We start from the raw sequence: 27,863 nt of genomic DNA on the forward strand, positions 1-27,863 counted from the left end.
ACAGAGCGCGTCCGGTCAGCGCCCGCGCCGCGCACGCAGCGCGCTTTGGCACAAGGCGAGCGCCTCCCTCCTCGCTCCCTCCTCCCCGTCTGCTCCTCCACGGCCCCTCTCGGCCGTCCCTGCTCAATAATGCAGCATGCCTCGCTGTCTGATGCTGCATTGGGTTGCTGTGGCACCGTGGAGAGAGAGAGAGAGAGAGAGAGAGACTCTACCTTTTCTGAGAGACGCTGCAACTGGTTGCCAAGGAGTTGGTTTCAGGGAGGTGGAGAGGAAGGAGGGGGAGTGTAAAGTAGAGGTCTGGCAAAGACGGCGCGAGAGAAAACAGTAAAGACAAAGAGAGTGAGAGGAAACGGAGCGGGAGTGAGGGGGGAGAGAAAGAGAGGAAGCATATGAGCCGGGGAAGACGAGCTCCCGCTGGAAATTCAGCTCGTAACGTTAAGCAGACAGAGCAGGTGGAGGATGTCTGGCAACGGAATCAGCCAGTGGATGTTGATGATGTTCACTTTATTAGGTACACCTGTGGAGCGTAACCCCAATGCAGCGGATCCACCATGAGCTATTAGTGTTTGTGGTTCGACGGCCGGCGTGGGAGGAACGGGCCGTTCGCGGGCCCCATGCGTTCACATCCTCACCACAGGTGTGTGCCGGCCGCTGGTGGCGATTCTCAGCTGCCCCAATTAGCCCTCCCTCCCCCCTTGTGATCACATGCACATTTTCCTATAAGCAGATGCACCATCGCCGGTTGTATATATGTGAGCGCTGCCTCCTCGCCTTCGGTGTTTTATACATTTTCTTGCAGTAGTTAATCTGATTCTGTAGCAGGGGTAACGCAGGCAGGGTTGTGTCAGAGATGTCTCTTTTTCACCAGTGAGCTGCTCCCACATCAATGAGATTGTCTTTATCTGCCTGCTTGCAGCTTGGGCTCAGATTCTGCCCTCTATATACGGGCGCTGGGTCGTGGGAGGCATGTGGGCGAAGGTGCGTGGCATCCGGCCTAATGCACAGCCTGGAGAGAAATACTAACACTTCATATTCACTGTGACTTCGACACCGCCACAGTTGAGGCTCTCACATTTGGATAGAGATTTTCAGTGAATGAGTCACAGGTTTGAGAGATATTCTATGGGACATGGTCTTCTAATTTAGTTGTGGTGTGAAATAAAAAAGAAAAGCAATTGCAGGCTTGCGTGTTTCGCTGTCATCCGCAGCAGAGAGCGGTGGGCTGGGTAGCATCGATCTTAATATAAAAGTGCTGTTTGGAAAAGTCTTGCCGCAGAGCGCTCCTCCTCAGACCCCGGGACGGGCTCGTGTTTGATTCAGGATATTCCACCGCATTCCACTGTCGCTCCGTTATTCTGGACGGGGTCCCTGCCTCTTCCTGCCAGAACGCTCCCACAAGCGCACATCCAGGCCCGAAGTCCCGGCCCTGCGGGGGGGAGTGGGGGGGGGGGGTCCAGGCGCCCTCCTCCACGTTTACGGACGCACACCAGCAGATACCCCTGCCCTTAAAAATACACATGGAAATGACTCGAGTGGAGGAGGCGAAGCAGCAGGAACCGCGCTCGGCTGCACATCTCGCTTAGCTCGTAGCTCGTAGCTCGTAGCTCGTAGCTCGTAGCCCGTCTCCGCTAACACCGAGCTGCATGTTCGACGCTTGCCGAGACATCTTGTGCTCATGTGCGCTCTGTAGTCCTCCATAAATCTGCCTTTCAAAAGTATAACAAAAGCGACTAATAAGGAGTTTTATACTGGTTCACAGATGTTGCTTCACCTCCTACTTAACTTTATAAACGAAGCATGTTTCCTCGACCGGGTTCAGCAACAGTCCGCAGTTTTTTTTTGGTTTTATTGAGAACATTTGTGAGAGGCCTTTTGATTTTTCCCTCTGCTGCACTGAAACGGTTTCTCTTGCTGTTGCTTCTCGGCTGTTTTACACTGTCAACCCTTATTACCCATGAGGTAGTGGGAGGTGCCCCAGTGCTTGATGCTCGGCCTGTTCCATGCGTCCAAAACACTTGATGACTCTTATCTTAGTCCCTACTCACCGCGCTGTTCACATGGATCCACATTCTGATCTGATGACATTAGGAATGAGGCGAACTCCGCGGGAAAACTGTGAAACTATAGCGGCTCCGAGAAAGTTTCCAGCCATACCATCACACGCCTCCAAATCGGCACAGGTGCAGGTGTGCGCGCGCTGGTCAGTGTGTGTTCTCGCACACTCTTGAGGAGCACCCGAGAGAACTCCACACATCAATTATTCAGTTGGATCACCTAGCCTCCTCGCTGTCTCCATCTTACCCTTCAGTCTTGCTGCGGAAGGACCCGCTCTGCCATACAGGCAGCCGCAATCAGGGAGGAGGGTGCAGCCCTGTAGATAGCCTGACTGGAGCCAGAAGAGGCCCGGTGCAGGAGTATTCATTAAAGTCGCCCCAAGAGCACAGGCAGAGGAGAGGATAACAAGACCCCAGGGTGGCTGGTGTGGGCCCTCACTCCTCAAAAACCATAAATGTATTCCCCTTCATCCAGAAACATCCACAGTCTGACTGTGTCAGCAGAAAATACACACACAGACATGCACCTTTCTTGGAACATGGACTCTTCACTTTTTGTTTTACCTTCTACTTTGTTCGCAGTTGAAACACAGCAGAAGGAATATGTCACGTTTCCCCCGCTTTCTTAAAACCTGTCAGATACTGTAAAAAATGACTGATGAGAAAAGCCTAATTATCGTTATCTGAAGTAATTGGCTGAGTTAGGTTGAACTGCTGTGGCATTTAAAAAAGGAGCCAGAAAAGTTCAGGAGGCCGTTTACTTTGAGTTACTTTTTGAACTGGAAGCTACAGTGACAATGGTTTGAATGGTTCGACTCCACCAGGTCCATCTCAGCTCTGTTACATGGCTTCACAACAACAAAATGAATCACATGTAGAATCAATTAGCGTAACTCTTAAACACACTAACAAAGATTGTGTTTGGAGCATACTTCCACTAAAAAAGTAAAAAAATAAAAAAGTTGCATAATGCAGGTGAAAAACAAATGTGCATTTATTGAATTTTTATTCTAAATGTCCTTTTTTGGCTAATTTGGAGATTTAATCGTTTGTAATAAAGCGACGTCAGCAAACGAGGCGTCAGCATTTCCCCAAGAAAATATAATATATAATACACGTTAAGTTGTTGAGCAAGATGTCATAGTAATTGATGGAAACGATGAACACGGCTACGAAAACAGATCCAAGTTTTGTTTTCTTCCATTACTCGACTCCGTTGCATGTGTAAAAATTGTCTTGGTAAAAAAAAAAAAAAAATCCATGAGACGATACTCACTTGAAAGATGTTGAGTGCTTAATGGGGTTTTTATCCAGCTATTGACTATTAGCTATTCAATATCTCTCACCTCCATGTATCGAGCAGAGGTGCAAAGAAGCTTTTGAAAGAACCATAACTAACTGAACGGCTCCTGTGGGAGGCTGCTCTGACTGACGTATGGGTCTCTGGGGGTCGCTGGGATCTAATTCAGCCAGGCTGTTGTTCTCCCCCGTCTGCCTTCCTGGCCTGTCGGGCCCCATACCACTGCTTTCCAGAAAGACCCCCAAGCGATGCTGCATGCAGCCAGGCTGAGCAGTAAGCTGAAATTAAAGCTGTTTCACTGTGGTTAGTTAAATAGTTGGACAGTGAGAACACCGGGTGGCCTCGAGTCAAGGCTAAGGCTGTCTGGGCTCCAGAGTGGAAATCTCAACGCAAAAAAATTAAAAAAGGGCTTTGAGTTGAGATGGGGAGGGGAGAAAGAAACATGCAAAATAAAGGATTAGTGGAAACTCTCTTAGTGACCTGGTTCGAAGGTTTCTTGGATTTTGGTGAGGGGAAGCTAGAAAATGAATGTGGGGTGTTTGGTCCAGGACCACAAATCTTTTGGTTTACTGTCCCTGCACGGTAGGAAGGAATGCATTACATAAGATGACAAGAAATTCACCCAAACGCGCAGACGCAGACGCCATGCTAGCCAGGCTAAAGGCTAAAAGGGAAAAAGGAGGGAAGATAGGGAAGGAGGCAAGGAGCTGCACTCCCAGACCACATCAGCATCCGTCTCACAAAGTACGTAGCAGCTGCCTGGCTCTTTAGCCAGCTGGTAGCAATGCAGCTGAAGAGCTAATCATGTGGTTAAGGTGATTGAGTTATGCAACTGACCGAGTGGGTTTAAACGAGTCCTTGTCCCTTTTCCCCCCAGTCGCACCGACCTCCACTCACCGGGATCGCGCCCCAAAAGAGGTTCCGCGCAGAACTGCCAGCAAGTTTCCCCGACAGCCGATTCCACGTACGAGGCCCCGGGTCACTCATCCGGAGCACGCACCGAAAACATAACGCATGACGCTAAACACAATATTGCCTTTGCTTTTATTTTCTGTGTGCACGGAGGCTGGATCGGGCGCAAGATAAACATTTTTCCTAATGTTTCCAGGCTACAGTGAATTGGCCATACATAATGACTGGAATGGAGTCGAGTGAATTCCTGAGCCAAGTTCCTTTAAATCCACAGGGGTTTGTGCAGCGTATGGATCAGCCTTCCAAGAAGAACAGCAGCCAAGACATCTGTGTGACTAGGAGGGACTGATCCTCTCCACCACAACACTGGGAATGGGAAAACCAGGATTATGTGGTCACATTGCATATCACGGGCATATATTTACTGCACAGTCTTACACGCCTTGCCTCGTTTATACCCATGAAGTGCTTGGTGTCACATTCATAATGCAATTTGAATAATACAACCCAATTAGCATGTACTGTTAGATGTGCGCACCACTTCGCGAGGTGGAACCCTTTGCTGGACAAGCGTTGCTAATCACATCTCCGGCCGACGCAAGCGCTCGCTGACAACGCGGCTTCCCCTTCATTAATCCAGCGTTCCGTGGGGTCTGTGCGCCCCGTTAAAAGTCCCACCAGCCCGGGGGGGGGGCACCAGAGCAGGGCTTCACTATTTCACCGCGTTATGTTCCACGCTCGCAATAACGCTGCAAAGGCGGCAGATTATTTCATCAGCGCTCCAGCGCGAGATCCACCGTGATTGCTGTTTGGCTTTGTGGGCCGAGCAAAGGAGAGGTTTGGCTACGAGGAGACAGATTAACCTTTAACTGCTTGAACTTTGCCCAGATTTGTCCGTGGACTTTTTTTTTTCTTTCTTCCTTTTTGCGCGGAGTAAAAGTGCACGGGGACTTGACGGGAGTCTGCGTTTGTACAGATACAGAAATGGAAGCTTGTGTTCTCGCATGCAGCATGTGACCTCCCGTGTCCTAGAATGTTGCCTCCACCCAAGCCAACCACACCCCCCGGTACACACACACACACACACACACACGTATTCCACCCTAGACAGGCCAGGTTGCCAGCGCTACACAAACTCCCACCCATTAGCGGCAGGATTCCAGGATAACCATGGCAACCAGTCTCTCACCCCCGGGGAGACGAGCAGTAGAACTGAAAGGCTCCATTCAATTTCCACATCCCAGTACAGCACACACAAAAGGACACACATGCGCGCTTTTCACACACTAACACACAGTCAGCGGCGAGCGCACGCTCACGCCGATTCACACACGCGTGCACACACACACACACACACACACACACACACGGACACGTCCAACGCAACCCACTTGCTCTAACAGCCTCGCAGTCACTCCAGCCTTCCCTGCCTGCCTCCACTGGGGTGAGTGGGAGCTTGTTAGAGACCGCACACTACATCCTCTCACCCACGGTCCTCGACTGCACATACACAGCGCACCAGTGAAACATTAATTACACCTCACTCATTGTGATTAGACACACTTTTAAAGGAAGTAGACAGTCTCTTTTATTTCATGCACAAAGATGATCTTTCTCTCTCTCTCTCTCTCTCTCTCGCGCTCGCTCGCCCGCTGCGCCTGGAGGCACGAGGCATCTTAACCAACAACAAAGCGTTATACTGGGTCACATCGTCCAACTGCGTCCGCGGTGACAATATGGCATGTGCAGCCTTGTCTACCTCTGGTGTTATGTCACATGGCGGAACCAGGGGGGCGAGAGTGCTATCGTGTAGAGTAATTTTCTTTGACACCTCTATCTCTTCTGGGCACAGATGTAAAAATAAAAGGTTGGAGAGAAATTGTGTAACACGGAGCAAGGCATGAGGAAATACTGGTGTATGATAAAGAAGAGAAGCGCCGTTACTCTATCAATTCGGCGCCTGATAAGGATGTAGTGATGATCCGCGGCGAAACCCCATCCCACTCGAGAAGCACAGCGTGTTCTCCTTCGCGTCTGACAGCAGAATGTGCTCACCGGGGTTAACCACGAGGAGAGGGGAGAGGTTAATGACGCACAGCGGGAGACCAACCTCCGAGCATCGCGGGCGGCGTCACCAGAAATTGACAGAAAAGGTATAGGAGTGGAAGACGATCACATTCGGCGAGAAATAAAAAATGAAAAGGAAGGCGAGCTGCAGGTTCTGGGCTGAAAGAGGCAGTCAGAACTCTAAATGACAGACAGGGAGAGATCAGAAACGCACAGTGTTGATTATCTCCTGCTCACATTAGAGCCCACACAGGCCATTAGACGCGAGCCCGGCTTGAATCAATTTGGAGATCGTCTATTGAAGGAAATCTTGAGCAGCGAGCACTCAGCCTCTTCCCAGCAGCATGATGGCGGCCGCTTTTGTTACCTTGGTGTCAGGTAGTGTGGAGGTGAGGACGCGCTGAGGTGGAGGCTTCCATGGACAGACAGGTGGGTGGCAGATATTATATAAAGGGGTGTGGTGAGAGAGAGAGAGCGAGCGAGAGAGAGAGAGAGAGGCTCAGGCGTCTCCCCTCCAGACTTCAGGTCAGCATAATCAAGCCCAGTGTGCTCCCCACGACAGCTGGGCGGAGAAAGGAGCCTCGGACACGACCGAACCCCAGCGAGGCTCAGGTCGGCGGCGCCTCAAACCTCCGGCGGCCTCGGCTTCCGTCGAGCTCCCGCCGGCTGACGTCGGCGCGGCGCCCAGAGTGCAGTGAGTCACAGGCTCTGCCCACCACCTCCTCTTTGTGCCGGTGCCCTTCGCGGCCTCGGGGACGGGGATGTGCGCACGCACCACAGAAGAAGAGCTCCTGCAGCCTCAGCAGCGCGTCCCTCGCCGCTGGAATCGCACGCTCTGCGTTTTCAGGGCCGAACCCTGAACACACACACGGACTCGGCTCAAAGTCTTTCTTCCTGCGCTGGACTTGATCTTGTACATATTATGTGCACTTTTATTGGCCGGACCTCCACGTAGGAGGATTTGTGCCTGTCTGACTCACTCCCTGTCTGTCTGACCACCCCCTCCTGCAGCCTGCCAGCGCTCTCTTTGTGTCTCTCACTTTCTTTCTCCTCCTCGAACGCCTGTGTTTGTCTTAATCACTCCGGCGATGGCGACGCGGCCCCGGCAGCGCCAGCAGATGACGTGACCCGAAGGCCGACGCTCTCCGCTCCGACAGCTCCCATCACCCGAGACCTGAGGTTCAGTAGGTTTGGGGCCGTCTGTGTATTCATGATCTTTCTGAGCTCCCTAGGCCTCCACGGACGAGCGCAGCGCCGGATCAGGTAAGCGGGACGGCCGTCCCCTGGGCAGCGCGTGTGCCAGAGCGCTGGGGGGGGGCTCTCGTCAGGACAGAGATGAAGCAGGTTCCAACATGACAAGTGTGTCATTAATCACAAGGCTCTGCAGGCAGTGTTCGCGGTTCTACCTGCTCTCGACGGGGGGAACCAAAGGAGCGGACTCGACTAGTCATGGGAATAGTCCGCGTGGGTATGTGTGTGTTTCTTTTGTGGCTTCATTATTGCCCTATTCCCCATTCCGTCTGTCAGTCTCGGGTCTGACCGTGGAGCGTCAGCCCCTGTGGCAGCTACATCTGTGACAGGTACAGAGAAGGAAAAGCACTCGGTGGGAAGCAAATCTGTCAGCGAGCTAACTAAAAAAACTGTCAGTGTGTGTGTGTGTGTGTGTGTGTGCGCGCGTGCACACACACCCATACAGTGAAGATAGCTGATTGGAATCCATGGGGGCTATAGTGAGGAGTTTATGTCATAGCTACAGTTGAGAGACGAGAAAAGAGCTTTAAGAAAGCTGGAGCTGCATCTGCAAAGTAAAGGGTGTGTGTGTGTGTGTGTGTGTGTGTGTGTGTGTTGGATCAAGGCACAGTTAAACTAAGAGATGCAGCGAGTTGTGGCAGCGTCTGTGTGCTTCTGGCCTCAGGGGAGGCAGCTCCTCTCTGCGGACCGGAGTGAGCCCACCTGAGCCCCCCCCCCCCCCCCACCCCTCCAGCTGTTCCCCCCCCACCACCAAATGCTCACCTATCGCCCTCCTCCCGCGTGTGCAGCCGACGACGGGCCCATTTGCATTTGCTTGTTTTTCGACTCAGGACTGCGTTATTGGATTGCGGATCTTTGCACTGTAAGGGTTGAGGTGCTGCATAGATATTTCATGACCTATAATGCTCCGCGCTGACAGCTGGAGCCGAGTGTTTTCCACTGAAACGACTCCAGCCTTTAGACTCCACCGCGAGCGGAGCGGAGCAGTGCGAATTCCCATATAAGGCAGGATGACCCCTCCTAACCTCCTCCTCCTCCTCTACCCCTTTGCTCCTTCAAGGCAACCAGCTCTCACTGTTGGCTCACTCCTGCTTTCCTGCTGATAGCGTGGTCTCATGCCCTGCAGACTCACACTGTACACAAACACACAAGCAAACGTCTCATCGATCGCTGCCCGCGAACAACGCGGTTTTGTGTTTCCACGTAGCTCAAATACCTGTCTGGACATCTGCATGGCTCAAGTTTTTTTTTTTTTCCCTGTAACACTTTAGATGAAGCTCCCTTAATCCAGTAGGAGGGAGGATGGGGGGGGGGGGCAGAGATGGATAGAAGGAGAAGATAGTGAAGACGGAGAGAAACAAAAACACAGTCGATAAGACCTCGGCAGAGGAAGTGTGGTTCTCAGCCGTCCCCCAGCGGACTCCCACTATCCCACTCTTCCCCGGCTGCAGGATGTGTCCTCGTGTGGGAATACGCCAGGAATGTGGCCCCTTTTGTTTAGCGTGTGACGGGCTCCTGGTTGGCGCTGGTTTGTGTGTCTTACGTGTGACGAGCTCCAGGCTTGGCAGCGGCCGGCCGGTCCTTTCTGGGTAAGACCCTCCCAGGAAAACAACGGCCCGTCTTACGGCTGCGCTCTGTCAAAGCTGCCGTGGCCCCATGGAAAACTCGCCGCGCGCTGCATTCAAAGACTGCGGGTTATGAAAGCATCCACATCAGCCGTTATTTTGTCAGATGTTCCCCTAAAGCCCCACTTGATCTCTGATCGGGGCTTGTTATAGGCAGAGGTGCCATCATCTACATCCAACAGTCCAACAACAATCGCTCCATGATGATCAATAGAATGCGTCATTATTATGACACACATCAACAGCGTGCAGAATGTATTGAGAGCCAGGCTGAGGTTTAGAGGAGAAACTCTTTATTTGCTTTTGTGTAGCCCTCGTCTTGACAGTCTTTGCTCGAAACACAGTGATAGTAGCACGATTCAGTAGTCGGGACATCAGAGCACCTGATGTGAAATATAAACCCCCCACTGACCACATGACATCCACAGACCGGCCTCGCATCCCCGATTAATGGAGACCCAAGGCCGTCAGTAACGTTTGGCACCGCTTCGCAAGCCGCGGAGAAACGAACGCTGTGCAGCGATGAGTAAACGCGGCTGCTGAAGCTGAAACAGCATTTGGGGAGAATTCGTTCATTCCAAAACATCCACATCTTTGGTTGTGTGGTCAGTTTCTATGACGCGCAAACACTGTACATACACAGAAACCAGGCGTAAGAGGCAGAGAAGCTGTGCAGGAGTACGTGTCTCAACCCAGTCCCAAATGAGTCACTGGATATGTTTCACTTTCTGAGCTGCTGAAGCCACTATTCATTATTTATGGGTCTTTACAGCATCGCCTCATTAGCATAAGAACGACTCACCCTGACAGGGAACGCCAGGGTGAAGCCGAGCACCTGACACACGGCGTGTGCAGCCGCTCCTTTTATGCCAACGAAGGCAAAGTGCTGGGACTGAAGCTGGACAATAAAAAGCTTTACACCGATGTAAACACACAAGTGTCACTTCAAATTGTCCCCAAGGACAGGAAGTGAGGAACACTGTACGAATGGGACTTTACTTTCCTCCTCCTAACAGACATCACCTTGGTTTTTATCAGCAGGTGTCGTCTGAAAACCCAGCCGAGTCCAGGACTGGTTTGCTTTCCATCACAACCTTCAACAGTGAGTCAGACACGGAGGAGGGAACAAACAAAACTAACGAGAGCGAGCGAGCGAGCGAGCGAGCGAGCGAGCGACGGCGAAAGCTGAAGTTCTCTTACAGTGTTTCCTGTGTCTCTAGCGCTTCAGTTTCAATGCAAACACACGTGACCGGCAGACGTACAAGCTGCACATATGTCTCGTCTCGTAGTCTCCAACCACTCAAATGTGGGACTCAGAAACTGCTGTGGCTGCGTCTGTCAAACTGAAAAGGGCTGCAGAGACGTTCAGAAGTGATCTAACATTCAGGCGGCTCATTCACCTTTGTGCGCTGTTCCGGCGCCTCCTGAGGGAGTCGGAGCTGAGCGCCGCGCTAAAGCGAGACGACACCGCGGTCAGTCACACAGGAAGCTGCGAGGGTAGACAGCCTCACATCCTGCCTGAGCTCTGGAAGAAACACTTCCTCCTCAGAAAGCAGCAAGTGCAAACACGAAAAGGTCGCTCTCTATAGGTCTCTACTATAAACGCTAGACGTCCAGCAACAGGGCAACGCTCAGCCCAGGTGAACAACAGTGATATCACAAGCATGTGGGAAATTACACTCAAGGGAAGAGAGGATAGAGACAAAGCAATGTGCGTAGCATGACACAGAGTTTTCATCCCAGGCACTCACGCACACACACACACACACACACACACACACACACACACACACACACACACACACAAAAACAATGCGCCGTGCGCTCCGGTAATGGCTTTAACGTGAACCTGAGGTCCGGAGGGCACCGGCTGTTCTCTGCTGTCATGGCGACACTGAGACTGGAGGCAAGTACATAAAGGCAACTGCTTAAAAAGAGAGAGGTGTCCGTCACGTGATCCACAAAAGACAAGGACCCGCTCTCGCCTTCAGGCTGGCAGTGTGTGTCCGTTAATACAACTGGAAGCGTCCTCTCACCGCCATCGTCTGCCGACAAACGCTACGTCGACGTTCCCCCACAGAGTCTGTTCAGACGTTACACATCCCGTGCAGCAGCACAACAGCAGCCGTCTCATTTGTTCACGCCAGTCTGCAGTGTGAGCGTGTGCCCGGAGCAGCCGGCCCCATCAGGGCTTCTTGGCTGCAGCTTTGGCTTTCCCGTTGGGCCCCGTTTTGATCTGGGTCATCTCCACATCTGTCAGGGCGTCGGAGGGAAGGCACGAGCGCATGCGTTCGATGGTCTTCTGGTGGGCGGCCCTCTCCTGCTCCAAAGAGCGGATCACGTGCTTCATTTTGCTCTCCCGAGAGAGGAAGTTCTCCACGCTGGTCTCCAGCGTCTGGATCTTCTGCCGTGCCGCCTGCAGGACGCAACGCAAAGAAAGGTTTGGACGGAGGTAGAAGAACAGGAGGTAGAAACACCAAGTCAGACAGAAGTCACAGGAGGGATTTGACCTGGACTGTTTCCCAAATGCTGGCTTTTCATACAGAGTCAGTGTCTTTTAGAAACATCAAGCATCGTCACAACATTTGCTTTGACACATTATAGAAGAGCAGATGAATAACTTTGGTTGAGTAAAATCCGGTGTTACTTCACCAACTTCACACAGCACTGATCTACATGATAGGAGTGTTTGGAGAACAAGCTGCGAGTTCCTTTGTCTTTCTGCTATTTGTTTTAAGTTGTATTCTAGTGCCATCTATGGGTGGAATGAGACACAACCAGTGGCAGCTGCTGTAGATGAGGAAGCAACATGACAGAGCCTGAGCAGTACGTTAAAAAACACCTGTTCTCTCAATAATGGCATAATAAAATGATGGATAAAAGACTTGTTCAACACAGACGTTGCTGCTGCTCCTCACCTGGAGCTTTTCCAGCAGATCCATGTTCTGCTTCTTCAACTGCGTGTTTGTCTTCTCCAGTTTATCAAGTCGTTCGGAGTCGTCGGGCAGCGAGCCGACGTCCAGCATCTCGTCCTGCAGGACGTGGTACTCCACCTCATACGCGTGCAGCTGCTTGGAGATGTCCATCTCCATGACCTGCGAGGAGACAGAGATGCCATCAACACCGAGCGCTTTGAGGTGCACGTTCGTGGCAGCGTGCTGCGGTACCTTCGCAACGGTCTGCTCCATCTGTGCCTGAGCGAGGCTTGGAAGAGTGATTTTCAGGTAGTCCACGATGCTCTCGAAGCTGTCGCACTCCACGATCTCGCTCTCGTGGCTGCTCAGCAGGCAGAGGGCCACTTTGAAGATCACCTCGGTCCCCTGGACGAATACAAAGTCTGGCAGAGACACAATCGCATCAGTTAAAAGCTTTAGTTTTAAAGTACCACAGGGGCCGTGAGTAAAAGAAACGCACCAAAGATGCGGGACACAAAGCCGAGAGGGAACTGAGAGGCGAAGAGAGTGAGGAACCACGGTGCCGCGTAGAGGCTCGGACAGATCTCGTGCTCCTCGAAGTGATTGTACAAGTCGCGGTGGTAGTCGTGCAACAACCTGGAGAGCTGGTACATCTGAATCTGTCACAACACAAGCAGAGAGCAAAGTCATTAACACACAATGACATGTCAGTGGGTCTCACACACGTGCACACACACACACACACACAGCAAACTGGTAGATCTGGATCTGCAGAACAGAGCCGCAGCTCATTTCACAAACACTAGCGGCTGAATGGCTCCTTACGCCATCAGACGGCTGAACCTGTGTTGTTCTACAGACTTGTTCAGACACGCGTCACCGCCGAGCTTTTGAGGAGCTGCACTTGACAATACATTACAGCCGACGGCTGCAGAGAAACGCTCGGCAGACAGAAAAGAGAAGCAGAAGTTAGCGCCAGCTAAAATTAGGCCGTAATCAGTCTTACAATTTCCTGACGGTTACAAACGCGACGCGAACCAACGGCGTTGCCTCCTCGGAACCGACCACAGCGCCGAGCAGGAGAAACTGGCAGCGACTCTCAACGAGCCTGGAAGCAGCGCGCAGGCACAGCGGACAGACAGGCCACGGCTCGCGCTGCTGCCGAGCGGTTACCTGATGCAGATTAAACATTACCACGCCTGCTGATGCTGTCACCCGAGGAAGGTCAGCTGATGTTTAACCAAAGCTAACAGACCGGGCTTCCAGGTGCGGCTCCAGCAGGAGGTGGAGACACTGGGGGGTGTTGCTGAGTGTAACTCACACAGGTGAGAGGCAGCTGGTGTCACACAGTACGCACCCATTGGTTAATGGGTAACAGAAACTGGTTTCTTACCGCTGTTTTAGCATATTTAATATTATTATTATGAATGCACGAAATAGACTGTGCAGTGTTTGGGTGCAGAGGATGTAGGTTTCATCCCAACCTCTATTAGTGGTATTACTGTTTAAAGGATGTTTTCTTCCTAAGTATTTATCATCTGACCGATAATTAAACTAAGCAACTGACCTGCAGCGAGACCATGTCAGGCCTGTACTGCCGCCTGATGCCCAGGTCGTACATCAGGAACTTCAGCATGTCAAAGGCCTGCTCCTCGCTCATGTGCAGCAGCAGCACTCCCGCTACGAAGCTGACGCCCTGGCAGTAGCCCACCTGTGTGCCACCAACAGAACACATTGCATTCAGCACATGGGCCCGTTGTACTGTGGGCAGAGGACACGGGTTCACAGCATTCACCTCTGTGTCCAGCAGAGAGTAGGCCTTCAGGAGGTTGTAAAGGGAGAGCTGGCCCGCGCCCAGCTGGGCCGAGAAGTACTGGTGAGTGGGAAAGGTCCGGCCTTTAACCGAGGAGGGACACAAAGTAACATGCTGTGATTAATTATTCTCGGCCGTCTCGTTCCACCAAATCTACTAATCCTGTGAAACCTAAATGGATTCCTCCCAGCCATGTACACACCCAGATCCACCAGGATGGCATGCTGCTGCGATGTGAGCTGCTTCAGCAGGTCATGGTAGGGGGTCTCCGGCGCCAGCTGACGCTGAGGGGGTCTGTGACGCAGCCGGTGCTGATGGAACAGAAGCAACCAGATCTCTCCACGCCTGCTCTTGGGAACCCCTGCGCACGAGGATGGAGAGTGCATCAATAGACGGCTGCTATATGATGAATGAGGGGAGCGTCCGTTAGGCTCCGCTGATCTATTTCAACCTTGGCAGAGCGCGCGGTAAATCTCCTCCCGGTCCTGTGGGTGTGTCGTCCTGCCTGGGGCGATCAGCTTTCTCTCCCACAAAGCCTGCGCGTCATTGGAGCACTGGCCCACTTCCTGGTAGCTCAGCTTCATCTTGCGAATGTGCAGCTCATCTCTGCTCGCTGCGACACAATCACCACAACAAACGGACAAAAAAGAACAGATTTTTGTCATTTAGGCTCCTCTCTTACAAGAAATTAAATAAAAAGTGGAGGTCAGTGGAAAAGTACAAAGCCCCTCATTATTTTTTTTTGCACAGACTAGTTTCCTAAAAGAGGTCAGATGAGGAAGAAACCTAAAAAGCAAGTTTGGATCTCGTCCTGCCCACCCTCATTCACCAGCTGCCACGAACATCCTGCAACGTCAACGGAAGCGACCACATCCATAGCAAAAACCCGTCACACTCTGCCGGAATCAGCTGCTTCAGGATCGCAGAGAAAAAAAAAAAAAAAAAAAAAAAAAAAAAAAAGGTACAGACACAGGAAGCAGACACACCGTGAAGAACGAGGGCCGCCCTTCAACATGCGGACAACGTGAGCCGAGCTCGGAGGACAGACACCCAGCATCATGCAACCCGCCCGCTCCTGCCGCGCTGCTTACCTTCTATTGTAACGACAGTCACACCAGCATTAGTGTCATGACAAAAAAAAGGAAAAAGTCGTGTTGATAGAATCATTTGAGAGCTATTATTAGAAATATTAATTATAAGCGGGACGGCCAAAGGCAAAATAAAGTCTCCTCCTTTCAATTTTAAATTCAGATTACCATCCGTTTTGTCCAATACATCAGGTGAAACCCCTAATAACCTGTTCAGTGTTATCCCATTTGTATTAGTATTGCAGATAAAACACACTAATCGTCATCAACGATGAGTCTGTCATCTTCATATTTGCTGGTACGCACCCTCCAGCCTCTGGTTCTCCTTCTCCATGCGCAGCAGCAGGATCTGCTGGTGGATGGCGGTCTTCCACAGGGCCCGGTACTCGGCCTGCGTCCTCCTGGGTCTCTCCCCGGAATCTGAGCCGCCCGACGGCAGCAGGCGCCCCAGAGGGTCCAGACGCGAGCCCAAGGTGTGAGGAGAGAGAGGCAGAAGCTCGCGGGCATCCGAATGATCTAAAACACAGCAGTACAACATGGATTTGTAGTTTTAATGCCAGTACTGCAAAGAAACTGACGGTCGAGCAGCCAGAGAGCCAGATGTTTTGTCCAGGGGTTGGTAGAGTCAGAACAGCTAGAGAGAAAGAGGGTACTTGTTAACTAGAACTTGTTAAGGTCACTTCAACCTGAAACATGTGTAAGTAGACTCATTACTGCTGCTGAACGAGGCTCGTGCTGCATTTGGCATAAAGAGGATTTGTGCTTTACAAACTCAACCAAAAAGGCACTTTCCCTTCACATTCACTTATTGAATCATCCCAACAGACTTAGCCAGTTTTATTAGATTAGTCACGGTGTGTAAAAGAGCAACACTACACACTGAGATCACACATTGTGTGGTGGCATCTGTATACTATACTGTAGTAACGCACAGTCTACATTTTTACAATTTGTTCATACGAAAAAGTTTCAAGGCGCTAAAAGGAGGAAATTAGAAAAAAAAGGTGAAAGACTCAAGTTCCTTTATGAGCGTTTATCTCATATATATATCATTATACAAGAATAGAGACGAAAAATACCTTTTCACACCCTGTTACTTGCACTCAATCGCTGTTATTTTAAGATTCAAACCTTTCCTCAGCCTTGTGAACATTTTCATCTTCTCTGTAGTTATATGCACAGTACATTCTGCTTCTGAACCAGACCTGGGTGCTGCATGGATGCACACGGCTTGTTCAAGGGCGAAGCAACCCTCAGGAAGATCTTCTGTCTCCAGGAGACCCTGCGTGGCGTCGAAGGGGGGCCGCTCACCGAGTCGCTGCTGCAGCTCGACAGCGTTCTCTTCCTGCCTTCTCCATTGCTGCAAAACAAGACGGCGGCGTCAGGGACACCCGATAAATCAGTCAGGCGTCATCTTACACCAACACTCCTTTACTAACGCGCACACACACGCACGCACGCAAAGCTGAGCCCACTATTAGCTTCTCCACAGTCTGCAGCTGGTGACAGGTGGCCTTTAGCTTATGGATGTCCCCGGCGAGGCAGTGCCCATGTTAATACAGCACAGTTAGTGTGTAGAGACACAGGAGGAGCCCCAGTCGAGGCGCGTGCGTGCGTGTTGGTTTAAAGGGGGGTCTTTAATTAGCAAAAAGGAAAACCTAACGAGCTTCAGGTGGAACAAATGCTGAAATAAATGCAACAACAGCCAGGGATGAATTTCATGAATCCGCCCTGCATGTGGCTGCTGTCTCTTTACTCTTTTTTGCTTTTTATGCAAATTTAATTTAATATTAAATATTTACTTTGCGGTTGATGACAAAATAAGCTTTTACTAGAGATGTTTTTGGAGAAATGATGAAACGCTCCAGGACGTCGTCTGGGTAATTTTTAGCTGTGAAAGCAGAGGAGGTGTTATTTCAAGTAAAGCAGAGCTGTAGGTGCTGCAGACGTAATCTGTGACTCTGTGACCTCTTTTTAAGTTCACTTTATGGTTACAGCTTGTTGCTGCTGGGTCAGCGCACCGCGGCCCATCTGACCATGTGGGGAATGAATAACAGGAAGCAACCTTGAGTGTCACCAAGACCGCGGTTTTGCACCTTCAGCTGTTGTTCATGTTTAATCACACACCTCTTTAACGGATTGAAATCCCTCCTAATACGTTTTACCATCATTCAATCGATCTAGAGACACAAGTGTAAAATGCAGCAAATGACAGCTTCAGGTCCACATGCAAACGCAGGCAGTGTATGAGTCTCTCCTTCTACTTCTGTGTGACACAACAGGAGAACAGGTCCAGCTGAGAGACCGATGGGGAAAAAAGAAATAGCTAGCAAGTATTTTTACTGATAAAAGGCTGCTGACAGATGGGAAAAGGGCACCGCAGCAGAGAGACTAAATAAAGCGGCGTGTTAATAGGTTAAGACAGCCAACATGTATCCATCTACTGCCAGTCCATGACTCCCACACATCCCTCCAAGGCCCTATGCGCTGCTTCTGGGGAGGTCGTCTGAGCCCCCCCGCTCACCTCTTGGGGCTCCCACCGTCTGCCAGCGAGCCCAGTGAGCCCTGGTAAAAGCTTTTCAGGAAAGTGGGAGCGGAGAATGAGGAGGGGAGGCTGAAGGAGGACTCGCTCTCCGACACGCTGCGCTTTCTCGCCACGGCCCCGGCGCTGGGCGAGCCCGACATGGAACGCCCACAGACGAGAAAAACAAAGGTTACACAGAGGAAAGGCCTCCTGGCGGGAGCACAGGCGAACGCGGCGGGACCCGTGAGGGATCACAACAGAGACAGGAAACTTGGGATGCTATTGTTGAAGGACAGTGGAGCAGGAGGCAGAGACATTTGGGATCAAAGTGCTGCAAATAGATTACATTGTGTAGGCTTCAATCAAAGGTCAACGACATGTTTGGTTAGCGGGAGACTGATTAAAAGGTTCTGATTGTGTTAAGGAACGCTAGCATTAGTCACATTATAACACAAAAACAGTTCCCTCCTGCAGGACTGCTACAGAAGTGCATTTCCTGCATTAGTCATCCCTTTCTCCAGCAACGTTTGAGCTATAAATGCATTGCCTGCTCGACGCAGAGGGTGAATTGCATTACCTGCTCTGCAGCAGTTCTGGGTTTACAGACTGCTGCCTGCGGAGCGGGGCCTGCCGGTCCTGCCCGGCGGCCGGCGGGCCCTCGAACGAGATGCGCTTCTTCACGGGCGGGTGGCTGAAGGTGTGGGCGCGGCGGCGGAACTGCAGGCCGGCCTCCGGGTCGTCGTCCGGGAAGGCGGGAGGAGAGCCGGGAGGGGAGTGGCCGGGAGATTCTTCATCCTGCTGAGGAAGAGTGTGAGTCATTTAACCCTGCGCATCAATCAGTGACCTACATAAGCAGATGGGTTGAAAAGGTAGTAATCAATCTAAATGGGTCTGGAGCCAACTCTCACGCAGCTGGTTCTGTTTCAGGGTCGGCGCCCGAAGGCAAGCGGCACGCGGAGGTCTGCACTCACCAAGCCAATGACAGCTCACGGCCACACTCGTTCCAGGTTCAACTGTCCACTCAGCGCTCTTGGGCTCAGCGTTGCCTTATGCCCGCTGCTACAACTCCCACATCTATTGTATTCTAATGCCCAACGTCCCGTGACGCCCAGCATCACACACGATTGGTGGGAATGACCGCAGCACGTTGAGTCCACATACGAACCCGCCCATCAGGCTTCAGAGACCCTCCTCTGTGACACATGACGGCAAGAAAAGCTCTGCGCTGCAAATGCAGGATCGTGAGCGTCGACTGTAGAAGGTCGGTTCCTCTGTAGAACGTGTGAATCTGTATATTACTGTCGGCTGAACGCTAGAATATCAGACGCCGCTGTAGTTGTGCATCCTATGACGGGGCCAAGAAGAGGAAGGAGGAACGCACAACTCAGCACATGCACAGCTGGACATCCTGACTTGGATTTCCTGCTTTGCCAGGGCATCACAATCCCAACACAATCCCCCGACGACTGGTCGCACACATCACCGCAAAGTAAACAACATTCTTTGGAACAGTGTTAAAAAACGCAGAGCTGTGGAGTAAGGGTGCACGTGCAGAATGATACCTCGTTTATATTTGCACACTGCATCTGGTATGAATACGAGATACAGCCCTTAAATGGAAAACTAACATAACTCTAAGGATGATCTTCAGGACTGTTGCATCATTTATGAGGGGGGTGCATCTCCATGTGTGCGTGGCCTTGGTAGGCGCTCCAGTCTGTGCTGGAGGAGGCCGTCCAATGCCTTGTGACTACACCCTCACTCCACATTCTGGAGAGCGGCGTGCCAACAAACCCAAATGCTTCACTGACAGCTCTGAGAACACGCTCCCCGCAGCTCCTTCTTCTGACCAGTGGCTCCACGATGAAACTATGTGGGACTAAAGCCGAGCCAGGAGCCACCGCCAGCCTTCTACTACGGCCACGGATCAAAGCCAACGCACGCTTATCACACTCTTCATTTCCTGAGCACAGAGCTGGAATGTAACATGTTTAGAAAAAGACTCCGGGTCCCACAGTTCCACGACTGAATCTCTCGAACTCTGAAACCCTCCTCAAGGACACTTACTCTTTCAAAACTGCTGGTACTCCCCATGCTTCCCAAGCGGCCCCGCATCCGGCTGGCACCCTGTTGACAGAGGAGATTGGGGAGTGACTGGACGGGAAGGCACATGAAAAAAGTCCAATTAGTAAGAGGCGATAGAGACAGGGATGGGTTGGAACTAAATCAGAGAATCCTAAAAGGCACATAAGCAGTATGTCCTGAATAGGTCCCATTTACAGAGTTATTGCCAAGAAAAGTCTGAGGCAACAGCAGATGTCAGCGGAGACCTCAGATTGCCTGGATCTTCATACTACTGCTTGTCAGATATGGGTCAATCCAAATCCCCTGGATGACAACAACACAGAAGCAGCTAATAAAGAGCAGAGAATATTACAGAGCGCGGTGGTTAGCTTCTGCCCAGGGTGGAGATCTGAGACATGGAGGGAGGGGGGGAGGGGTATGATGAGACGGAGTAGGAGTAGAGAATGAAATGACGATAAGCCACAGAAGCCGGAGGAGTGTTCGTCTTTGTTCAGACCCACCCTTGAGAAGATGTTCTCCAGGGAGCTGGTGAGGGAGGTGCGCGCTTTGAGAATGTCGAGCTTGAAGCGGCTGCTGGTGGCGGAGCCGTCTGCTGCCGGCGAGCTGCTCCCCGCGTTCTGTCAGATCACAGCAGTGGACGGAAGACAGTCAGTGACAGTGACAGAAGACAGTGAAGGGAACGCACAAACTCATACACAAACACGACGCTGGAGAGATTATGCCATTTGATACCTGAGGTGCTTCTCCAATGTGGAGGTGGGACTTCTGTTTGGCTTCACACAGTTGTCTCAGGTGGAGAATCACCAGCTCGTTCTCCTCTTGGTCGGAGCCGGGCTTCAGTTTCTGCAGAAACAAGAAATGGAAACAAATGCAGCTACGAGGCAGATGCAGCTTCTAAACGTAAACCTTTCCCAACAAGCGCAAAACCTTTACCTGGACTCGCTCGAAAACCTCAGCCTGCTCATTGTCAGCCAGCTGGGACAGATATTTTTGGATGGCTATCTTTGCTCTGGGAGGGTAGAGGCCTGGAAACGGAGGACAGACATTAGCGTACGTACGCGCCAGAAGCAGGATATTCAGGAGGAACGCTGCTCACCCTCGATGCGCTCACAGAGCTTGTGCAGGTCGTGCATGGGGCAGGCCTCGCACAGCTGGATCTGGGTCTTGCTGCTCTGCAGAGTTGCTGCCGTAGTGAAGGCTTGCTTGAGGGTCAGCATCACCTCATCCACCTGACACATACAGTCAAACAGGCACACGCACAGACAGCTAATTAACATAACTGTGTTAGGAGCAGAAGATAAAATTCTAGATTTAACACATTTGGACCCACCAGGGACTCGTTTGCACACTGGAAAACATAGCACCCATACTGACTGGGACCGGAGTCGGTCTGGTCCCGACAGATGAACCCAAAATGGTCGGTTTGCCTGATTCCCTATATCAGAGTCAAGACACAGAGAACCACCATTCATTTCACAGTCTATGCACCACATGAAGCCAGCGGTGTAAAGGCAGCAACCTGACAGCAGGAGGAGATGTCCTTGAAGTTCCTCTCCAGCACCACTGTTTTACTGTCTGGACTTATGAGGTTTATTTCAAAACGGCCGACCTGTGAAACACAAAGGCACCGAGTGACCAAACTGATTCAAACCAGAGCACATGCATTTCAAAGGGAAGTGCTAAGACACAACATTACTGCTCACAGATATGACTCAACAATAACATGAACTTTCACCGAGTAGCTGTTTTGAGGACCGTGACCGAGACGCGTCCTGTGAACAGTCAACAAGTCTGGAGCAGTGACTTCTGCTATGCTGGATCTGCCTTGGCTTTTAACATTCGAGTCTGACATGTCTCCCGCTCCCACAAAGTCACATCTACAGATTCACAGTCTCGAGCCAGAACCCTTCGCCCTGACGCCTCCCAACAAACGGCTGCACTGCACCTGGAACAGCATGGTGCGGTTCTTGTCGGCGTCTGACGGCTGCACGTGGTTGGGCGCGCTGGCGTGCCTGCGCCGCGTGGGCCCCATCAGCACACTGTCGGCCCCCGGCTTCCTTTGCAGGCTCCCCGCCAGGCTGCTGCAGCGGGTGCGGAACTCCTGGGGCTCCTCGAAGCCTGAGTCCTCTAGGATGCACTCGGGGAAGGCTCCGCGCAGGCTGCTCTGGCCGGCACCGAGGGCAGTTCCTGCAGCGGAACACGACAGGCAGGCTAGGAGGTGGCTACGGATGATGCAGGCTAGGAGGTGGCTGCTAATGATGCAGGCTAGGAGGTGGCTGCTAATGATGCAGGCTAGGAGGTGGCTGCTAATGATGCAGGCTAGGAGGTGGCTACGGATGCGGGCTAGCAGGTGGCTACGGATGCGGGCTAGCAGGTGGCTACGGATGCGGGCTAGCAGGTGGCTACGGATGCGGGCTAGCAGGTGGCTACGGATGCGGGCTAGGAGGTGGCTACGGATGCGGGCTAGGAGGTGGCTACGGATGCGGGCTAGGAGGTGGCTACGGATGCGGGCTAGGAGGTGGCTACGGATGCGGGCTAGGAGGTGGCTACGGATGCGGGCTAGGAGGTGGCTACGGATGCGGGCTAGGAGGTGGCTACGGATGCGGGCTAGGAGGTGGCTACGGATGCGGGCTAGGAGGTGGCTACGGATGCGGGCTAGGAGGTGGCTACGGATGCGGGCTAGGAGGTGGCTACGGATGCGGGCTAGGAGGTGGCTACGGATGCGGGCTAGGAGGTGGCTACGGATGCGGGCTAGGAGGTGGCTACGGATGCGGGCTAGGAGGTGGCTACGGATGCGGGCTAGGAGGTGGCTACGGATGCGGGCTAGGAGGTGGCTGCTGATGCGGGCTAGGAGGTGGCTGCTGATGCAGGCTAGGAGGTGGCTGCTGATGCAGGCTAGGAGGTGGCTGCTGATGCAGGCTAGGAGGTGGCTGCTGATGCAGGCTAGGAGGTGGCTGCTGATGCAGGCTAGGAGGTGGCTGCTGATGCAGGCTAGGAGGTGGCTGCTGATGCAGGCTAGCAAGTGGCTACTGATGCAGGCTAGCACCTGTGTTTCACAGGTTGGCCTGCTAATGCAGGCTAGGAGGTGGCTGCTAATACAGGCTAGCAGGTGGCTGCTAATGCAGGCTAGCAGGTGGCCTCTAATGCAGGTGATGCACGGTCAGCCTGATGCGGCCCGTACCTGCGTCATCCGCCTCGGTGTCGTCCGATAGCGGGTCTCCCTCCGCGCCCATCAGGAACTCCACGGGGCCGCTCTCCGAGGACCCCCGTCGGCCGTTGAGCAGCCGCACGCGCTTGCGCTCCACCTCATGCTGACGGAACTTGTCGATGCAGTCGTCGATGAGGCTGGCCGGAGCCTTCTTGTGTCCGACGGTCACCTGGGTTGTCGCAGATTCAGTTAGTTTGTGAACAGCAACACACCGACCATCGCATTGACAGCTTCTACCTTGCCGCAGTAAAGAACCTCAAACTTCTGGGAGTTGTAGAAGGCCTCGTCGGCGTCCTGTTTGAGCTTGGCGTCCTCCTTCAGCGCCGATTTGGACACCTGGCGAATGCTGCTGATCACCTCAGGGACCTGGCAAGCGGAGCGCAGGGATGTGATGAACAGGGAGACATTAAAAAAGGAAAAGGAGAACAGGACGGGAAGCGGAGCCACGGTGTGGATGGCTCTAACAACACAGAAATTCCTGTTATGTTGAAGTTGGACAAGGATTGGTTGGATTAACAAACAAACACTACAACGGAGTCAGGAGTCGGCAAGGGGCCAGGGAACACCCACGCTCTGCAGGGCAGGAGACAAAGCAGAGGGCCGGAGGAAATCAGAGACTTCAAGGTCCCCGAGCTTGTTTCTGCGCGGAGCACATGCATCATCAGACTGTGACATCGGAGGAGATCCAGCGCTCTGACACCGGGGAATTACCAGCTAATCCTCCGCAAAGTGAAGTCAGTCCATCATCCAGTCCTACGACGCTTTCACAGCCGAGGGGGAGTGTGAGGCGAGAGGGTGCTGAGTCATCGCTGCGCTACGAGCCCTAAAGAGGAGCGAGTGCCTAGAAACAGGGGTCGGAGCCAAGGTCAGCCAAACGACGACAATAGGCCCAGAACAAACAGCGCGCAACACACTCCGCCTCAGCAGCGCATCTGATAAGACGCCCATACTGACCTGCAGGGTAAACACTCACAAAGCACAACCCTGCATGCGTGCAGGAGGAGAGCAGCGGGCAGGGAACCGGGACCAGCGCCGGCTGTGAAGAGCCTCCAACATGTAGAGTCAGGGCTCAAACACCCGTCTGCCATGTTGCTGCTGCGGCTCCACCGGCTATTTTAAAAGTCCCGCTTCAGCGCCGCAGCGGGGACTTGTGTAACTCGTTTCGAGCCTATTCCTGTTTCACGGCCGCGGCCAAGAAAAGCTGCGTTATCTCACCCCCGTTTAGGAAACAGCGGCTGAAACAGTCCAGCGCTGGCAAAAGGGTCGAGGGAATTCGGAGGCCTTGGATCAGAGGATCACAGCTGCACTATCTGGACCCAGCCCTGTGCAATGCAGGAAAAACTGACAGCACCGTCCAAACATTTAAAGGAACAACTGGATTACACACAAGTAAGAAGACACCGCAGCCCCATTTGCTCCGATTAATTATTTGTATCCTGCCCAACGCGAGGAGTAAGAGGTGCTTGTTGACTGGATGGAGACAGGCACCGACAGGCAGCAGACGGAGGGGAGCGTGCGCATCCTCCCCGCGCCCGGTGTCGAAGGCCGGCCCGCGTGGACCGCAGCGGCCGGGCGAAGCTGGAGCTTGGAGGCGGACAAACGGGGGATTGTTCGTTCAGAGCCGCTCGCAGCTCCGATCATGAGCCCCGTGGAGTCAAACCACTGGGAAATGGTGCAGGACCAATGAGCTCCATCGCCTGTTAAACACAATAGATGCTGCTTTGGAGATCATTACACGAGAAGATGAAGCCGGACACGGAGGGAGCCACGAAATACGAAATGCACCCAACTGCTGCTCATCAACGCTTACCAAAGTAAAAGCATGGAGTCTGAAGGCATCTTATCGTCACCTGTTCGTGGCGGCATGTCTCTGCAGCTACAGTATCAGCTCTGAGTCACTTTCCATGTGCCTGAGGACAATCTGGGCGTCTACAGGCAACGTTTAGGTGTCTGAACGCCAAACAAATCAAGTCCAAGACCTTACGTCACTCGTATCACGACTGAAACCGCAGCGGAGCGAAGTGACCTTTCCTTTCATTCCAAGAGCTGCTTTGCTCAACATGGAATAGATTTCAGGACAGTGTCAGACTGCAGCTCAATTGCTATTGGCCCAGAAACCTAAAAAAAAAAAAAAGCTCCACTGCTCAAAAGCACGAAGATAAGAATCTCAGGCGGTTTAGCTTCTTGTGTAGCAGGAAATCGGATCGTGTTGAGAAACAATGGCCGAGCCACATTATGTGTCTGCATAAAGCAGAGCCTGCAGAGGGGAGGCCACAGCAGCACCTGGTGATGAGGGTGGAACAATAATCATAATAGAGGCGGACAAGAACTGGACCTACAGGTCCAAACAGTGGGACTGTGGTCCAGGTCCCTGTGGTTTACATCACTCACCAGCACAGGTGAGCTGAGGCCCTAACGAGACCCAGGACCTGAGACCAAGCTGACAAGTGACCTTAATGACACGGCTGCTGTTTAAGTCCCTGTTTAATAATGATATGCTGGCAGAATATTACGTATGAGGCAACTGAGCTGGAAAACTACAGCCTGCGCACTAATAACACAGCACACTACATGGTGTCAACCTGCAGGAGAGCTGAAGTCGCATTTCAAGTCCAGGAAGTCGGACTCGTTTTTGGGAACACGTCCTGACAAAAGGGACACGAGAACAAGCCCTGAAAACATGCGTCATCTAAAAATAGTGCAGAATTTCAAAGTCAAATATCTTGAAACTGAGCAGGGACTGTTTATCTACGACTATAATACCCACATCTTCACGAGCGTGGTGCGTTCACGACGCCTCTCGGGCGGCTGCGAGCGCGTGCATCCCGGTTAGAAAGCGTCCGCCGGGACCTCGCCGCCTCTCGTCTTTCCCCATTAGACACCGAGTGCACTCAGACCCTGGACCCGCCGCAGGAAACCTGATGCGGCGCGCGTGCGTGTGCCCTGACGACGACCGGATCTGTTTATGAACGTCACACGTTACAGGTTTCCTGCTTTATTGGAGGAAACGGGACTGACGTCGGCGTGTGTTAGACCTCAGTTTGTGTTACAGCGTGTTGGCACAACAGCAGCCGCGTGATTCGGACTGTATGTAAACACAAACGTGTATTTGGCACCGGTCGTGCGCGGACGGGCTCCTCCGGGCACGCGCGCCGTGACCTCCGCCGCCTCGGAGCGAAAACCAAGCTGAGCGATTGCACATCATTCTCTAACGCGTTCGTGACCACAGTTCGGTTTATTACTCAAGAGCGTCGTGCTGATCAGCATCTAAATGTGCTGACTCCATATTGTGCGTGTTGGTTTGTTGTCACACAAAGGTCTGAAAACAGATGGATTAACTTTGCCCCAAAAGAACTGGGTGCCCGGTTCGTCCTCCCCTCACACTGGTGGCCTAAATACTTAATACCAAAGACCAAACACCGTGTTTGGGCCACCGAATAATCAGCTGTGTGTGTTTGCGATTAAGCAACATTGTTGTTATCTCAGTTCAGCCCGGATTTGTGGGACAGTTATTAGTTGGTCCATTATTAACGGAGGGCGGATCTGGGCCTACCTGGTTGGGGTCGCGCGCCTTGAACACGTGACAGGACATCTCGGACTCGGGGTTGTCGGGCTGTCCCCGCAGCAGGTAGGCGAAGTAGCTGAGGTCGTTGCTGTTGTGGATGAAGCGAGAGATGAGCTGCGCCTTGTGCTCGAATATGAACACGGACGCGCTGCTGCTGCTGGAGGGGACGCAGCGGACGAAGGGGCTGTTGAGGACCAGCTGGACGTCCCTCGGCGGCGCCACGGGGCCGCAGTCGCCCCTCTCGCTCCTCCGGCGGATCTCCGCCACCAGCCACGGCAGCATGGGCAGGCTGGTGCGGCGGTCCAGGGAGCACCAGCCGACGTAGGTCAGCGCGAACCTGGCGTCCGCACGGGCGCCGCTCCCCCCCTCCCTCTCGGTTCGGCTCTCCATGTCGAGCGGGTCGGGTTTTTCGGGATCCGCTCTTGCGGGACTGCTTTCAACGGAGATGCCGATCCCCGCAATCAGGGCCACGCGCAGTTGCGGTTAGTTCGCAACAGTTAGCCCGCACACATCCACGGGGAAAGTTCCAACAACGAGGCGATTAGCTCGACATGTGCTCCCACTGTCGACCAGCTGCAACACTTCGCCTTTAACAGAATGCCTCCAAGAATCTCTCCTCTGGACGAATCTCCTTCACTGATTTCAAGTCAGTTCACTTATAAGGTCAAGTGTTGGTGATTTGCCTCTTCCCTGTTCTGCTCCGCCGCCGTTTGCACGGTGTCAGACGACACTCGGTTCGGTCCTGCCCCGTCCCGACCGAGCCCGCTCGCTCCCTCGCTCGCTAAAACGTGGCCGTGGATCGCTCCTGTGTAAACACAAGGCGCCCAGAGAAGTCCGCGTTCCTTTGACGCGCCGTGCGTCGCTCCAGAGCGCACAACGGGGCGGCGCGTCGACTCCGCCTGCCCCACGGTCCCCACGTGCGCACCCGCAGAAGTGGCCGCGTCGCGCAAAATAAACACGTTGATTGTTTATCGCCCGTCGCCGCAGCCTCCTCGGCCGCGCTCCTTTCTTCCACGACGCCTCGGAGGCGGAGCGGCCGTGCGCGCCGTCGACCCGCCCAGACGTCCCATGTGCTCGAGCGGTGGGCAGGGCCGCTGCGTGAAACGTGACACAACCCCACTGCGCCTCTCTCCAGTTACTGGAAAGTCTGCTCCAGAGTAGCGTGGAAAGTGCTCGTTGACGGCTTATGGTCACGGTGCAGAGTTTGGTGCGTCCTACCTGCCTCCAGCAGGACACGCTCTGCAGGCAGGCGGTGCTGAATCACAGCTTTGGAGCTGGTGGAGGTGCATCTGATACGCTTTGCAGGGGCTCTTGTCTACTAATGCCATATTTCCAAGCACTCGTCCTATCCCAAAATAGCAGCTGTGCCATATATAACCTAAGAGCTGAGTAAGTTGTCAGAGAGCTCTGAGGGAAGACTTAACCTTAACAACAGAACACAATGAGGGCCACCATA

General features: G+C 52.8%; 1 protein-coding gene across 8 annotated transcripts; it reads right to left on the bottom strand.

The window, feature by feature from the left end:
* Positions 1-9,480: 9,480 nt before the first annotated feature.
* tbc1d4 (TBC1 domain family, member 4) lies at positions 9,481-27,613 on the bottom strand. Of its 8 annotated transcripts, none has more exons than XM_055504801.1 (23): positions 26,396-27,613; positions 23,080-23,208; positions 22,816-23,011; positions 21,580-21,821; positions 21,154-21,243; positions 20,965-21,069; positions 20,731-20,863; positions 20,568-20,659; positions 20,367-20,477; positions 20,135-20,251; positions 19,617-19,676; positions 18,127-18,344; positions 17,550-17,693; positions 16,231-16,385; positions 15,332-15,541; positions 14,389-14,550; positions 14,140-14,298; positions 13,920-14,020; positions 13,692-13,835; positions 12,624-12,783; positions 12,377-12,546; positions 12,128-12,304; positions 9,481-11,625 (listed from the first exon to the last, which is right to left on the bottom strand). In XM_055504801.1, the coding sequence occupies exons 1-23, from the start codon at positions 26,795-26,797 to the stop codon at positions 11,395-11,397; spliced, it is 3,708 nt and encodes a 1,235-aa protein (XP_055360776.1). In that variant the 5' UTR covers positions 26,798-27,613; the 3' UTR covers positions 9,481-11,394. The 8 variants fall into 8 exon arrangements, with proteins under 8 accessions (XP_055360776.1, XP_028992235.1, XP_055360777.1 ...); XM_029136402.3 differs by having other exon boundaries at positions 18,127-18,347; positions 26,396-27,612; XM_055504802.1 differs by lacking the exon at positions 26,396-27,613 and adding an exon at positions 25,610-25,619 and having other exon boundaries at positions 18,127-18,347.
* Positions 27,614-27,863: the final 250 nt, after the last annotated feature.

This window comes from Betta splendens, chromosome 21 (genome assembly GCF_900634795.4).
Source record: "Betta splendens chromosome 21, fBetSpl5.4, whole genome shotgun sequence".
Lineage (NCBI taxonomy): Eukaryota > Metazoa > Chordata > Actinopteri > Anabantiformes > Osphronemidae > Betta > Betta splendens.

Excerpts from the sequence above, each read along its gene's own strand:
- tbc1d4 (XM_029136402.3), bottom strand. The coding sequence starts at position 26,797 with ATGGAGAGCCGAACCGAGAGGGAGGGGGGGAGCGGCGCCCGTGCGGAC. Across the intron at positions 21,822-22,815 it reads CACCGAGGCGGATGACGCAG|GAACTGCCCTCGGTGCCGGC; the intron begins GTACGGGCCGCA and ends GTTCCGCTGCAG. Across the intron at positions 20,252-20,366 it reads ACATTGGAGAAGCACCTCAG|AACGCGGGGAGCAGCTCGCC; the intron begins GTATCAAATGGC and ends GTGATCTGACAG.